The following is a 13,635-nucleotide window of genomic DNA, read 5'->3' as shown; positions in this document are numbered from 1 at the left end:
GAAGTGAAAGGAAGGGACCGTCAAGTCCAACCTCGGTGCCGTGAATCAAAAAAACAGTGTATAAACTGCGTAAAGAGGCACACGCCAATTGTGTTGCCACTGTGTGAGGTGGAAGGAACTTCCGGTTCTTGCCTACCTGCCAGAGCCCTCGTGGAATGTCTCCCCACCCCCACCCTACCCAGACCCACGTGCCCTCTGCCCCTCCCCCACTGCAGAATGTTTCAGCCACATTCTACTGTTATGACTCAAACGTGCCCCTCCTTCAGTTGGATCCTGAGCGTCTGTTGAAGCAGGTCACTCTCTGGGTCCTGGTCTTGACTTTTCTCATTGAGGCTACCAGGCAGCAGTAGTCCGTGCCCAAGCCTGCAGGATGGCTTCAGAAGGAGGTAAGCCTATAGGCTGGGGGTGTGTTCTCAGAGACCCTGCCATCCCTCACATCCTTCGGGTTCACACGTGGCACTTCACGGTGGGCACACAGTTGGACTGAAGTAGAGGGAGAAGAGAGCCCTGGACACACGAGGACATTTCACCTGGGGAGACTGGGGAGCCTGAAGAAACCTGAGACTGCACTGGGGAGGAGGGGTCATTGGAGGTGGATCAAGAGGAATTGCCCTGGCTATGGAGAAAGGATGGCAGCAGGCAGGTTGATTCTTTCTAGAAGGGAGACAAGCCACTTTGAAACGTGTGTGTAAGGATGTGTGTAATGTCCTGGTGGTGACACAGGGAGGGTCATGAGGAAAGCCTAGACGTGTCTTGTGTTCCTGAGGCACCTGAAGCTTGCCTCACCATATCTTTCTAAGGGATTTGAACAGGAGCATACTGTATCTAAGGGGGCCGTGGGGAGAGATGGTCTTGGTGAGAAAACTATTCAGTGGGGCTGTGTGTGGCCACACCTGCAGTGAAGTGTCCTCTCCGAGAGCTAGGCAGGAGGTTACTCTAACTGCCGCAGCCCACACCTCGTCCACTTCTCCCAGCCCAGAGCTCACTTCTCAGTTCAGGCAACTGTTGCTTGGGATTCAACAGGGGATGGGCAACCGTGTAACTTCAGCCAAGAGAGGGCTCAGGTTCCTGAGTTGCTCTGAATTGTTCTTCCTTTTGTGGAATCGCAGTACTTCAGACCTACTTGATCTCGTCCAGTATCTCATGGTGGACCCTCAGGCTGCCTTGAGAGGAAGAGTTTGTTCATATTTCCTGTCACTCCTTCATGGACAGGGGACAGATGTGGAGTGGGGTTGTTTCGGGTGGAATGTCTGTGAAGGCTGCTTCCTCTTTTAAAGGGGGAAGGAGTGTAGCCCAGGGGCAGGAAGACGATCTTCTGTGTTATTATTAAACGTCCTATGACACCTGTTCTGGTTAATTAGGTGCACCGTGGTGTGTACCTTGTTCTCCTGAACAGGGATGTGATCCAGACAACTTGATCGCCATGGCAACTGGCTTCTGCCTGCTTCTCAGATTGTCTTTCCGTTATTGGGAGCTGGAGGGGGAAGGACCACAGGCGGTCTGTACTCCCATGACCAATGTAACATGACAATTCCCTGGCCCTTGTTTAATCCTCTGCAGCCATCACTGGCTGTGAAATGACAGAATCTAAGGGACATGCACCTACTTCTCAGACCCCCCCCAACCCGCACCGCCTCCTAGGAACAGAACTCCTGAGTGATGACAGTGACTCTGGGCACTGGGGAGGGGGTGGCAGGACCTGGCCCATGTTACATGTCTGCTGTGGGTTGTTCTGAGATGCAGGTGCATTCTGGGCCAGTGTTAAGGGTTTGTATCAAGATTCCATTAGAGAGATATTTTCCAGCATTTTGTTTTGTTTTGTGAGGCTAGGAAAGAAAGAGGGGATTTATACTGAGCATCAGGAAAAGGAGGACTGAGGAGGAGGTGGGGCCCCAATATTTTACACAGTGCCTGTCCACAAAGGGCCTTTGGGGGCCTAGAACTTACCTTGGAGAAGGTCCCTACCTGCTAGTACGCCGGCTGAGGGGCATTTCTCACAGAGCGGATGTCCACCCAGTTCCAGGTCTTGGGAGACAGCCTGTGAGGCTTAGGTGCCAGGGGGTGCCTTAGGGAGGCTCTCCAAGTCAGTGCTTGCTGAGGCGATTTCTTCTCGGCAGACAGGGGTCAGGGAGCTTGGTGGATGGGCGCGGGGTCACCAGTGGAATAATTCTCAACTGGAGGTCAGGGCATGAAAATCACTTGAAGACATTTGCACGCTGCACAGTTTCCCTTGTCCAAGTGTCCCTCACCTGTGGAGATGTACACTCTGATGCCACAGAAAGCCTCGGTCCCACTTGCCCATTCTCCTCCTCCATTCACTCCTTTCCTTTGCCTCCACAGCATGGCCAGTGCTGGGAACGGATGTGACCATGAACCCCGGTGCCTCCTTGTCTACTTTCACGGCAGTGCCCTTCCCTCCACCCACTCCTGGCGCCCAGCACCGGCCACCCTGGCAGCAGCACCTGCCACGTCCCATCACCCCAGCATTCCCTCCTGGCAGCAGCCTGCTGCTGCCAGCTTTCCCCAGGACGCCTTTGGTGGTTAATGGTGGCCATGGCCCCAGTGCCCCTGGGGCTTGCAACCTCACTGTCCAAGTCAGGTCACAAGGGAGGCCAGTGGAGGCCCCCCAGACTCAGACCTTTGTCGTTACTCAGGCCCCCCTCAACTGGAGCGCTCCAGGGGCCCTCAGCAGGAGTGCTGCATGTCCTGCACCCGAATTCATAGCAACCCCTGTGATGGGGACCGTTGTGACTGCTCCAGCTGTTGGAGTTAGTCAGGCTGGCAAGGGAGGCTGGACCCCAGGCTTTCCTCCTCAAGCTCCACCACCAGCTGCCCAGCTGGCCCCTATCATTCGCCCAGTGAACTCTGGGCCATGGCCACATGGCACTTCCAGGGAGGGCCGCCTGGCCACCAACCAGTCCAACGCCTCGCAGGATGGCTCCTCTAACCCCCAGAGAGAGTACAGTAACTTCCGACGTTGGCAACACCTCAAGCCCCTGGCCCGGAGACACTTTCACCGGAGTCCTGATGCAGAAGCTTTTTCCTGCTTTCTCATGTGAGTGAACGCTCAAGGGGTCCTCAGCTTATGGGAGCTTTTAGATAAAGAGGAACTGGGGATGGACTCGCACGTTAGCTTTCTAGGGCTACTGGAAGGAAGGTGTGAGGGCGATGTCCATGCTATGAGAAGGCACACTGTCGGTCACATGGGTGGGCCTGCCAGTCCGTGACATCAGGACTGAAATGTGCCCTATCTCAACTGGCCCCACCACCCTGTGAGTCTGGCCAGCTTGCTCTTCCATGATTCTCATGGTAATCTGGACTGAAGACTTGCAGTCAGAGAGGGTCGTGGTGTAAGGTGAGGAGCCAAGGAGTGGATGCCGCACTCTCCTGTGGTGCCGTGTCCTTCATACAGGACTTGAGCGTACATGGCCAGGGGAGGTCACTTCAGAGGAGGGGGAGGAGCGCGGGGCCCAGGAGGGCGCTTTATGCATGCCTCCACTTCGTTGTGGAGAATTCCACGAGGAACAGGCTGATGGTAGAGCTCTCCTAAGGGCGTGGGCTCTCTCCCACTAGACTTGTGAGCCTGGCAGGCATTTCCATCCTAAACCTCCGGTCCCTCGTAAAAAGGGGACAATTACACTTCACTCAGAGGACTGTGCAGAAGACGCCTTGGGCTAATCTATGAAGTGTTAGCAGATTGCTTGGCACATGACACGCCTCATTGATGATGGTGATTTTTATTATGAAAATGCAGCCTTGAGGAGGAAAAGAGCTCCCCAAGGCACAATGTCCCAGCTCTAGCCTGGGAGTGGATGGTCATCCTTGAGTGAGTGTGAGGCGGTGACAGCAGTGACCGGGAAGGCTTGTCTTTGCCCTCCCAGACGCCCGCCTCTCACCCTCCTGTTGCTCAGTCATTCTGGGTTGAGTGATGTGTGGTCCACATGGGCGGGTGGGGTCAGGCAGGTGCGGGCTGGGCTGGGCCCGGAGACTGACCCCGAGGGCTTACAGCCCAGTGCTTCGATTCGTGGCCCGCCTGAATCCCTACATGCCGCTGGAGGAGGGACTGTGGAGGGCCGTGCAGGAATGGCGGCGCTTGAGCAACCTTGACCGGATGATCTACTACGAGAGGGCGGAAAAGTGAGTCAGCGTCCTGGGCCCAGGGGCTGCGTGGAGGGTGAGGCGAGTGGGTGAGGGCAGGGTCTGGCCGTGGGGGTGCTCATCAGAGAGGACAGAGGAGAAGGGCTGTCACCCAGCACAGGGTTCCTGCAGCCCAGGAGCCCTACTGTCCCCCAGAAACCCCTCCCTCACCTTGAGAGTTTGAGACTTCTGTCCTTCCTCCACCAGGAGCTCTGCCCTCCTCTGATTTTGACCTACCCTTGCCTTGACATGAAGGTCTCAGGACGGGGCAGGGTGAAGCTGTGTGTCCAGTAGGGGTCCAACTCCGGCCATATGGGCTGGGCCGGGGAAAGAGCTCCACCCGCCAGCCTGCTGCTTCCTTAGTGGTGGGTGGCTGGCGGCCACTAACATAGATTTGGGACCCCCTCTCCTCATGAAAAGTGCCCTGTGTGGGTACCCTGGCATCCCTGAAGAGGCTGGGGAAGCCAGCTGTCGTCGGCCCAAGGGTCTCCGGCCCTTCCAGTGTTTGCTCCATGGTAATCCCCTTGGTTTAAGAAACGAAACCAAACAAACGAGCGTCTCTCAGAGGAAGGGAAGGCCTCTCCTCTAAGCTCAGCATCCACATCGTCCAGCCTCTCCTGGGCCCTGTCTCCAGGTCTATGTTCCAGGAGTCTCAGTCCTAGCCCAGGGTCCTGGATTCGGGCAAGGACCCCTGTGGGGAACACATGCCTGTTCCAGCCTCTGGCTGTCAGCCCTTCATGTGGTTCTGGATGGGGACGGGGGCATGAGGAGGGTGCCCCCTGGGTCAGCCATGTGTCCCGTTGACCTGGTTCAATTCAGCGACCTGGGTCTATGCTGTTGAATGCCCTCCAGTGCTGGTGAGGCAGGAAGGGTCCCAGATCTTGTTATCACTTCCAGGAGCAGCTCTCTGCTGTGGACAGCACCTCACAGGGCCTTGACGGCCCCAAGGCACATCCTCTCCCAGTGCCTCATTCTTGGCTGCCTTTGTTGGGCTCCAGAACCCAGGCCTTTTTCTCAGGGTGGCCTGTGCCTCCGTCACCCCCAAGGTTCATGGAATTTGCGGCCGAGGAGGAGACGCACATTAAGCATTTGCAGTGGATGCAGTGCGCGCAGGACCTGCCTCCTCCAGCCCCACCGAAGCTGGATCCTCGGGGGCCCCCAGCCCCGAAAGTGGGCCTTCAGCCAGGCACCCAGCTTCCCACTGGAGCTGAAGGCACAGGTAACAGGGGCCTAGGCTTGGCCACCGTCCCCATGTGGATCCTTTTCTTTCAAGACAGGGGCATTGGTCTTTCAACCAAAACAGCCACCGAGGCGGGGGGTGGGGGGGTGGGGTCTCAGCTGCCCTTTGTCACTACGGGGTATTGACTTGGTCAGTTTTGTAACTCCTCTCACACCTCCCTGTCAAAGGACCCCACACGAAGTCTGCCTAAGAAGTGGGCTTGATGGGGAGACCCCTAGAAAATTGGAGGTTCCCCACTTCCTTACTTGTGACTCTCTTAGATGACCCCCTAACCTCCCCTCTCCAACTGTGCATGAGGCTTCAGATGGTCCTGACCCCGCCCACATCCACATCAACGTCCCCCAGACAATGCCCTCACCAACGTGCGCTCGGTGGTCAGGAGGTGGATTGAGAGTCCCTCACCTTCCTTCCCTTCCTCCTGCTCTGCCTCAGCCTGTGCTCCCAGGATGTCCGGCCCCAGGGCCCAGCCCTCGCACCCGAAGCCACACAGATCCCAGTGGCCCCCGGAGCCCAAGGCGCCCAAGGAGATTCCCCCTGAGACTGTGAGGGAGTATGTGGACAGGATGGAGGCGCTGGTGGGGCACATCCACTCAGCCACAGGCAAGTCACCTGCAGAATGTGGAAAGGACGGAAATGAGCTGAAGCAGGAAGAGGACGACACCTACTTGGACCCGTGTCTCTTGAGCTACACTGACGAGCTGCGTTCCCGGGAACACTCTGTCACCAAGGTAGGCTGGGCCTGGAGCCTGGGGTCTACAAGATGCCAGGGCATGGAACTCTCAGCACCCAAAATCTGGGTTCTGCTCAGGCCGATGGGACTTAAGCTCAGCTCCTTGTTCCTGAGCCTGGTGTTCGGGGAGGTTTACGTAGATGTATGTGTGTACATGTTTGTGTCTGTGTGTATGCCTTTGTGTGTCTGTGTATGTGCATCTGTATATGTGCTCTTTTGTGTGTGACTGTGTATGTGCATGTGCGTGTGTGTGTGTGTGTGTGTGCGCTGACCATCCCCGCCTTGTGGAGGAGAGTGGGGGTGGGTCTCTGCTTTGCACTTTCCCTCCTGGTCTTCTTGTGTCACAGGCCACTCCTGGCCAAGGATGCTCACAGCCTCTTCTTTCTGTCCGAGGTGGAGGCAGTCATTCATCCTCGATTCCTGGCAGAATTGTTTTCCCCGGACCCACAGCTGGATGTCTTGGCCCTTGCTGAGGAGCTGGAGCAGGAGGAAGGACTCACCCCTGAAGAAGTGAGCCAGGGGAGGGAGAGGGACACTTAGGGAGCCAGGGGACTCCAGGGGAGGGGGGACCCCAGGGGATCCAGGGGACAGGGGAAACCAGGTGGCCCAGGGGAGCCAGAGGAGGGAGGGATCGCAGGTAGAACAGGGGAGACAAGGGACACCCAGGAAGACCAGGGCACGGAGGGACCCCAGTGAGCAGGGGAGAGGTAGGGCCCCAGAGCAGGAGGCCCACATGGCTCTGTCCGTCCCTTCCCTGCCTCGGAGGCCTGGCATGGGGAAGGGCCCTCTCTGGGGTGTGTGCAGCGCAGGGTGATAGGAAGGAGAGGATGGGGAGCCGGGAGCGGAGGGAAGGACACACAGCTGGGAATAAGGTGCAGGAGGATGGCAGGAATGCCACCGTGTCTGTATTTGGAGTCTAGTCCTGGGGTCACCCGTCCCCTCCTCCCCCCCAGGGCCATTGTCCCACTGCCCAGTGCGCCTCCTCTCACACGTGCGCGTGGAGCCGTCACTGTCCTCCTCCCTCCTACCAGTTGGTGCAGAAACGACTCCTGGCCTTGAAAGAGTACAAGGGTGGGCCGGCAGCCCCGAGCCACAGTGCACCCGGAATGGGCTCAAGTCCATCTGAGTCCCACACCGGCCAAGGTGCCCAGAGGCACGACCAAGACCGCCATCGAGGGGTCAGTGATGAAGCCTGCCCACCAGAGATTGATGTTGAGGCTCTTCATAGGCCCATCCGAACAGACACTGGCCCGTTCGTGCTCAGAGTCTTTGTTCCCTCTCGAGGACGTCAGGCTGGCAAGGGAGGCTGGACCCCAGGCTTTCCTCCTCAAGCTCCACCACCAGCTGCCCAGCTGGCCCCTATCATTCGCCCAGTGAACTCTGGGCCATGGCCACATGGCACTTCCAGGGAGGGCCGCCTGGCCACCAACCAGTCCAACGCCTCGCAGGATGGCTCCTCTAAACCCCAGAGAGAGTACAGTAACTTCCGACGTTGGCAGCACATCAAGCCCCTGGCCCGGAGACACTTTCACCTGAGTCCTGATGCAGAAGCTTTTTCCTGCTTTCTCATGTGAGTGAACGCTCAGGGGGTCCTGAGCTTATGGGAGCTTTTAGATAAAGAGGAACTGGGGATGGACTCGCACGTTAGCTTTCTAGGGCTACTGGAAGGAAGGTGTGAGGGCGATGTCCATGCTATGAGAAGGCACATTGTCGGTCACAAGGGTGGGCCTGCCAGTCCGTGACATCAGGACTGAAATGTGCCCTATCTCAACTGGCCCCACCACCCTGTGAGTCTGGCCAGCTTGCTCTTCCATGATTCTCATGGTAATATGGACTGAAGACTTGCAGTCAGAGAGGGTCGTGGTGTAAGGTGAGGAGCCAAGGAGTGGATGCCGCACTCTCCTGTGGTGCCGTGTCCTTCATACAGGACTTGAGCGTACATGGCCAGGGGAGGTCACTTCAGAGGAGGGGGAGGAGCGCGGGGCCCAGGAGGGCGCTTTATGCATGCCTCCACTTCGTTGTGGAGAATTCCACGAGGAACAGGCTGATGGTAGAGCTCTCCTAAGGGCGTGGGCTCTCTCCCACTAGACTTGTGAGCCTGGCAGGCATTTCCATCCTAAACCTCCGGTCCCTCGTAAAAAGGGGACAATTACACTTCACTCAGAGGACTGTGCAGAAGACGCCTTGGGCTAATCTATGAAGTGTTAGCAGATTGCTTGGCACATGACACGCCTCATTGATGATGGTGATTTTTATTATGAAAATGCAGCCTTGAGGAGGAAAAGAGCTCCCCAAGGCACAATGTCCCAGCTCTAGCCTGGGAGTGGATGGTCATCCTTGAGTGAGTGTGAGGCGGTGACAGCAGTGACCGGGAAGGCTTGTCTTTGCCCTCCCAGACGCCCGCCTCTCACCCTCCTGTTGCTCAGTCATTCTGGGTTGAGTGATGTGTGGTCCACATGGGCGGGTGGGGTCAGGCAGGTGCGGGCTGGGCTGGGCCCGGAGACTGACCCCGAGGGCTTACAGCCCAGTGCTTCGATTCGTGGCCCGCCTGAATCCCTACATGCCGCTGGAGGAGGGACTGTGGAGGGCCGTGCAGGAATGGCGGCGCTTGAGCAACCTTGACCGGATGATCTACTACGAGAGGGCGGAAAAGTGAGTCAGCGTCCTGGGCCCAGGGGCTGCGTGGAGGGTGAGGCGAGTGGGTGAGGGCAGGGTCTGGCCGTGGGGGTGCTCATCAGAGAGGACAGAGGAGAAGGGCTGTCACCCAGCACAGGGTTCCTGCAGCCCAGGAGCCCTACTGTCCCCCAGAAACCCCTCCCTCACCTTGAGAGTTTGAGACTTCTGTCCTTCCTCCACCAGGAGCTCTGCCTTCCCCTGATTTTGACCTACCCTTGCCTTGACATGAAGGTCTCAGGACGGGGCAGGGTGAAGCTGTGAGTCCAGTAGGGGTCCAACTCCGGCCATATGGGCTGGGCCGGGGAAAGAGCTCCACCCGCCAGCCTGCTGCTTCCTTAGTGGTGGGTGGCTGGCGGCCACTAACATAGATTTGGGACCACCTCTCCTCATGAAAAGTGCCCTGAGTGGGTACCCTGGCATCCCTGAAGAGGCTGGGGAAGCCAGCTGTCGTCGGCCCAAGGGTCTCCGGCCCTTCCAGTGTTTGCTCCATGGTAATCCCCTTGGTTTAAGAAACGAAACCAAACAAACGATCACCTCTCAGAGGAAGGGAAGGCCTCTCCTCTAAGCTCAGCATCCACATCGTCCAGCCTCTCCTGGGCCCTGTCTCCAGGTCTATGTTCCAGGAGTCTCAGTCCTAGCCCAGGGTCCTGGATTCGGGCAAGGACCCCTGTGGGGAACACATGCCTGTTCCAGCCTCTGGCTGTCAGCCCTTCATGTGGTTCTGGATGGGGACGGGGGCATGAGGAGGGTGCCCCCTGGGTCAGCCATGTGTCCCGTTGACCTGGTTCAATTCAGCGACCTGGGTCTATGCTGTTGAATGCCCTCCAGTGCTGGTGAGGCAGGAAGGGTCCCAGATCTTGTTATCACTTCCAGGAGCAGCTCTCTGCTGTGGACAGCACCTCACAGGGCCTTGACGGCCCCAAGGCACATCCTCTCCCAGTGCCTCATTCTTGGCTGCCTTTGTTGGGCTCCAGAACCCAGGCCTTTTTCTCAGGGTGGCCTGTGCCTCCGTCACCCCCCAGGTTCATGGAATTTGCGGCCGAGGAGGAGATGCACATTCAGCATTTGCAGTGGATGCAGTGCGTGCAGGACCTGCCTCCTCCAGCCCCACCGAAGCTGGATCCTCGGGGGCCCCCAGCCCCGAAAGTGGGCCTTCAGCCAGGCACCCAGCTTCCCACTGGAGCTGAAGGCACAGGTAACAGGGGCCTAGGCTTGGCCACCGTCCCCATGTGGATCCTTTTCTTTCAAGACAGGGGCATTGGTCTTTCAACCAAAACAGCCACCGAGGCGGGGGGTGGGGGGGTGGGGTCTCAGCTGCCCTTTGTCACTACGGGGTATTGACTTGGTCAGTTTTGTAACTCCTCTCACACCTCCCTGTCAAAGGACCCCACACGAAGTCTGCCTAAGAAGTGGGCTTGATGGGGAGACCCCTAGAAAATTGGAGGTTCCCCACTTCCTTACTTGTGACTCTCTTAGATGACCCCCTAACCTCCCCTCTCCAACTGTGCATGAGGCTTCAGATGGTCCTGACCCCTCCCACACCCACATCAACGTCCCCCAAACAATGCCCTCACCAACGTGCGCTCGGTGGTCAGGAGGTGGACCGGGAGTCCCTCACCTTCCTTCCCTTCCTCCTGCTCTGCCTCAGCCTGTGCTCCCAGGATGTCCGGCCCCAGGGCCCAGCCCTCGCACCCGAAGCCACACAGATCCCAGTGGCCCCCGGAGCCCAAGGCGCCCAAGGAGATTCCCCCTGAGACTGTGAGGGAGTATGTGGACAGGATGGAGGCGATGGTGGGGCACGTCCACTCAGCCACAGGCAAGTCACCTGCAGAATGTGGAAAGGACGGAAATGAGCTGAAGCAGGAAGAGGACGACACCTACTTGGACCCGTGTCTCTTGAGCTACACTGACGAGCTGCGTTCCCGGGAACACTCTGTCACCAAGGTAGGCTGGGCCTGGAGCCTGGGGTCTACAAGATGCCAGGGCATGGAACTCTCAGCACCCAAGATCTGGGTTCTGCTCAGGCCGATGGGACTTAAGCTCAGCTCCTTGTTCCTGAGCCTGGTGTTCGGGGAGGTTTACGTAGATGTATGTGTGTACATGTTTGTGTCTGTGTGTATGCCTTTGTGTGTCTGTGTATGTGCATCTGTATATGTGCTCTTTTGTGTGTGACTGTGTATGTGCATGTGCGTGTGTGTGTGTGTGTGTGTGCGCTGACCATCCCCGCCTTGTGGAGGAGAGTGGGGGTGGGTCTCTGCTTTGCACTTTCCCTCCTGGTCTTCTTGTGTCACAGGCCACTCCTGGCCAAGGATGCTCACAGCCTCTTCTTTCTGTCCGAGGTGGAGGCAGTCATTCATCCTCGATTCCTGGCAGAATTGTTTTCCCCGGACCCACAGCTGGATGTCTTGGCCCTTGCTGAGGAGCTGGAGCAGGAGGAAGGACTCACCCCTGAAGAAGTGAGCCAGGGGAGGGAGAGGGACACTTAGGGAGCCAGGGGACTCCAGGGGAGGGGGGACCCCAGGGGATCCAGGGGACAGGGGAAACCAGGTGGCTCAGGGGAGCCAGAGGAGGGAGGGATCGCAGGTAGAACAGGGGAGACAAGGGATACCCAGGAAGACCAGGGCACGGAGGGACCCCAGTGAGCAGGGGAGAGCTAGGGCCCCAGAGCAGGAGACCCACATGGCTCTGTCCGTCCCTTCCCTGCCTCGGAGGCCTGGCATGGGGAAGGGCCCTCTCTGGGGTGTGTGCAGCGCAGGGTGATAGGAAGGAGAGGATGGGGAGCCGGGAGCGGAGGGAAGGACACACAGCTGGGAATAAGGTGCAGGAGGATGGCAGGAATGCCACCGTGTCTGTATTTGGAGTCTAGTCCTGGGGTCACCCGTCCCCTCCTCCCCCCCAGGGCCATTGTCCCACTGCCCAGTGCGCCTCCTCTCACACGTGCGCGTGGAGCCGTCACTGTCCTCCTCCCTCCTACCAGCTGGTGCAGAAACAACTCCTGGACTTGAAAGAGGAGGAAGGTGGGCCGGCAGCCCCGAGCCACAGTGCACCCGGAATGGGCTCAAGTCCATCTGAGTCCCACGCCGGCCAAGGTGCCCAGACGCACGACCAAGACCGCCATCGAGGGGTCAGTGATGAAGCCTGCCCACCAGAGAGTGATTTTGAGGCTCTTCATAGGCCCATCCGAGCAGACACTGGCCCGTTCGTGCTCAGAGTCTTTGTTCCCTGTCGAGGACGTCAGGAGGTCTCTCCATTCCGGGCCGGACGGGCCTCCCCTCCCCAGGGTCAAAGGCGCACTGGCCCTCTACTGGGACCCAGGGATGTGTCTGTTCGCAGAGAGGCGTCTCCTATTCTGGAGGCCCGAGGGCCCAGGGACGCGTCCAGTGAGAACGAGGAGGCGCTCCCCAGCCTGGCCTCCCTCTTGGCCTCTCCGCAGAGCCTGCCGCCTTGCGGGCTGTCCCAGACTCCTGCCCCTGCCTCAGGCCTGGCCTCCCCTGGAGGTTGGGGGGCCCAGAGTGCTCCCCAGGCCCCCTCCCCTCAGAGAAGAGGCCCCAGCCCAGCTCCACCAGCCGCTCCCAAGTCGAGCAAGGGGGCTCTGTGTGGGCGCCCAGCCGCTGCTGAGAAGCTGCCCATCCCCGGGGCTGGCCACGGGGTCTCTGCGAGGCCAGCCTTGGCTCTGGGGCTGGCTCGCCCCTCACAGCCGAGAAAGAGAAAGCGTGACCCGTTTGTCACAGGGAAGAGGAGGAAGAAGAGGAAGCACTGCAGCCAGTAGGGAACAGCCGGGCCGGCCCTCCAGGGCGAGCCCCCCAGGGCGGCCCCCAGGGGAGCCTAGGGGCTCCTCCTCACCCCAGAGCTGATCCTGGGATTGTGGGGGGTTAGGGAGGTGGGGGAGGTGGGTGTGGGCAGGACCTTTGGAGTGATGTATGTAAATTGTGAATAAAGATAGTTTTGGTGGGAAATGCTCTCAGGCCACTGTCATCTTCTTCGTGTGGAGCTGCTCCGCAGAGAGCGAACCTGAGAGGAAGGAAGGGTGAGGGAGGTCACAGGAGCTATGGATCTACAGGTGGCCAAACCTTTCCTCCACATAGACAAGGACTCCTCAGGCTGCCCCTGGGAACGCATAGCTCTCACTTTCCCCAGGGACCCCCTCACCATCCGCTTCTCTAAAGCCTGCTTGGCTAGGGGCCTTCTGGGGCATCTGTAGCATCTTCTGCATCCCTGAACCGTCTGGGGAGGGAGAGCTGCTTTTGTGCCTCTCAGCCCTCTGGACACTAACCAGTTTCTAGGACGGAGCCTGGAGACGGCCCTTGTCTTTATGGAGCTGCTCTCTGCTTCCCTGAAGTGGCCAGGCGATGGCGCTGGGGTGACCCTCCGCTCATCCAGGGTTTCCTGTGTGGGTGGCCTGACCAGAGAGGAAAAGTCTTGGCCATGGGGACAGGACTGTCTGCCTCGTCATAGCGGGAGCGTTCTCTAGTCCCACTGGGATTATTGCAGTGTGGAGAGTGGTTGAGGCAGCTACCTCTTAATCCCAGTGAGGATGCAACGAGGGGAATGGGCGCGGGGAAATTCATGGGGCACCCGTTACAGGTGTGTCTAAGGGAAACGACAGTTGGGCCCCTTTGTGGAACTTGTGGGATTTCTGTGCAGCAGCATCTCGTTCAACTGAGGGAGGAGGACCCATCTGGCTGTGGCTGTGGGGACTGGCCTTAGGGGCCTAGGGGTGTGCAAAGACACCCCAGAACTACTGTCCCTTCCCTTTCCACCCATGGCTGGACATGTGTGTGTATTGGTATCAACACTGATTTGTATTCCCATAGAAAACAGTTCCTCCTGACAAACTATGACCGTGTTTCAC

General features: G+C 58.6%; 1 protein-coding gene across 1 annotated transcript; it reads left to right on the top strand.

Moving 5' to 3' along the window:
- The first annotated feature begins 370 nt into the window (after nucleotides 1–370).
- On the top strand, nucleotides 371–12,552 carry LOC132367773 (NUT family member 2G-like). Its single transcript, XM_059926360.1, has 14 exons — nucleotides 371–386; nucleotides 2,341–3,055; nucleotides 4,009–4,137; nucleotides 5,184–5,356; nucleotides 5,682–5,739; nucleotides 5,838–6,105; nucleotides 6,501–6,617; nucleotides 7,139–7,677; nucleotides 8,631–8,759; nucleotides 9,806–9,929; nucleotides 10,482–10,727; nucleotides 11,123–11,239; nucleotides 11,761–12,280; nucleotides 12,392–12,552. The coding sequence occupies exons 1-14, from the start codon at nucleotides 371–373 to the stop codon at nucleotides 12,550–12,552; spliced, it is 3,312 nt and encodes a 1,103-aa protein (XP_059782343.1).
- The last annotated feature ends 1,083 nt before the right edge of the window (nucleotides 12,553–13,635 follow it).

Source organism: Balaenoptera ricei, chromosome 6 (genome assembly GCF_028023285.1).
Source record: "Balaenoptera ricei isolate mBalRic1 chromosome 6, mBalRic1.hap2, whole genome shotgun sequence".
Taxonomy (NCBI): Eukaryota; Metazoa; Chordata; class Mammalia; order Artiodactyla; family Balaenopteridae; genus Balaenoptera; species Balaenoptera ricei.
The sequence above is the reverse complement of the archived record's forward strand: the minus strand, read 5'-3'. Positions and strand labels throughout refer to the sequence as shown.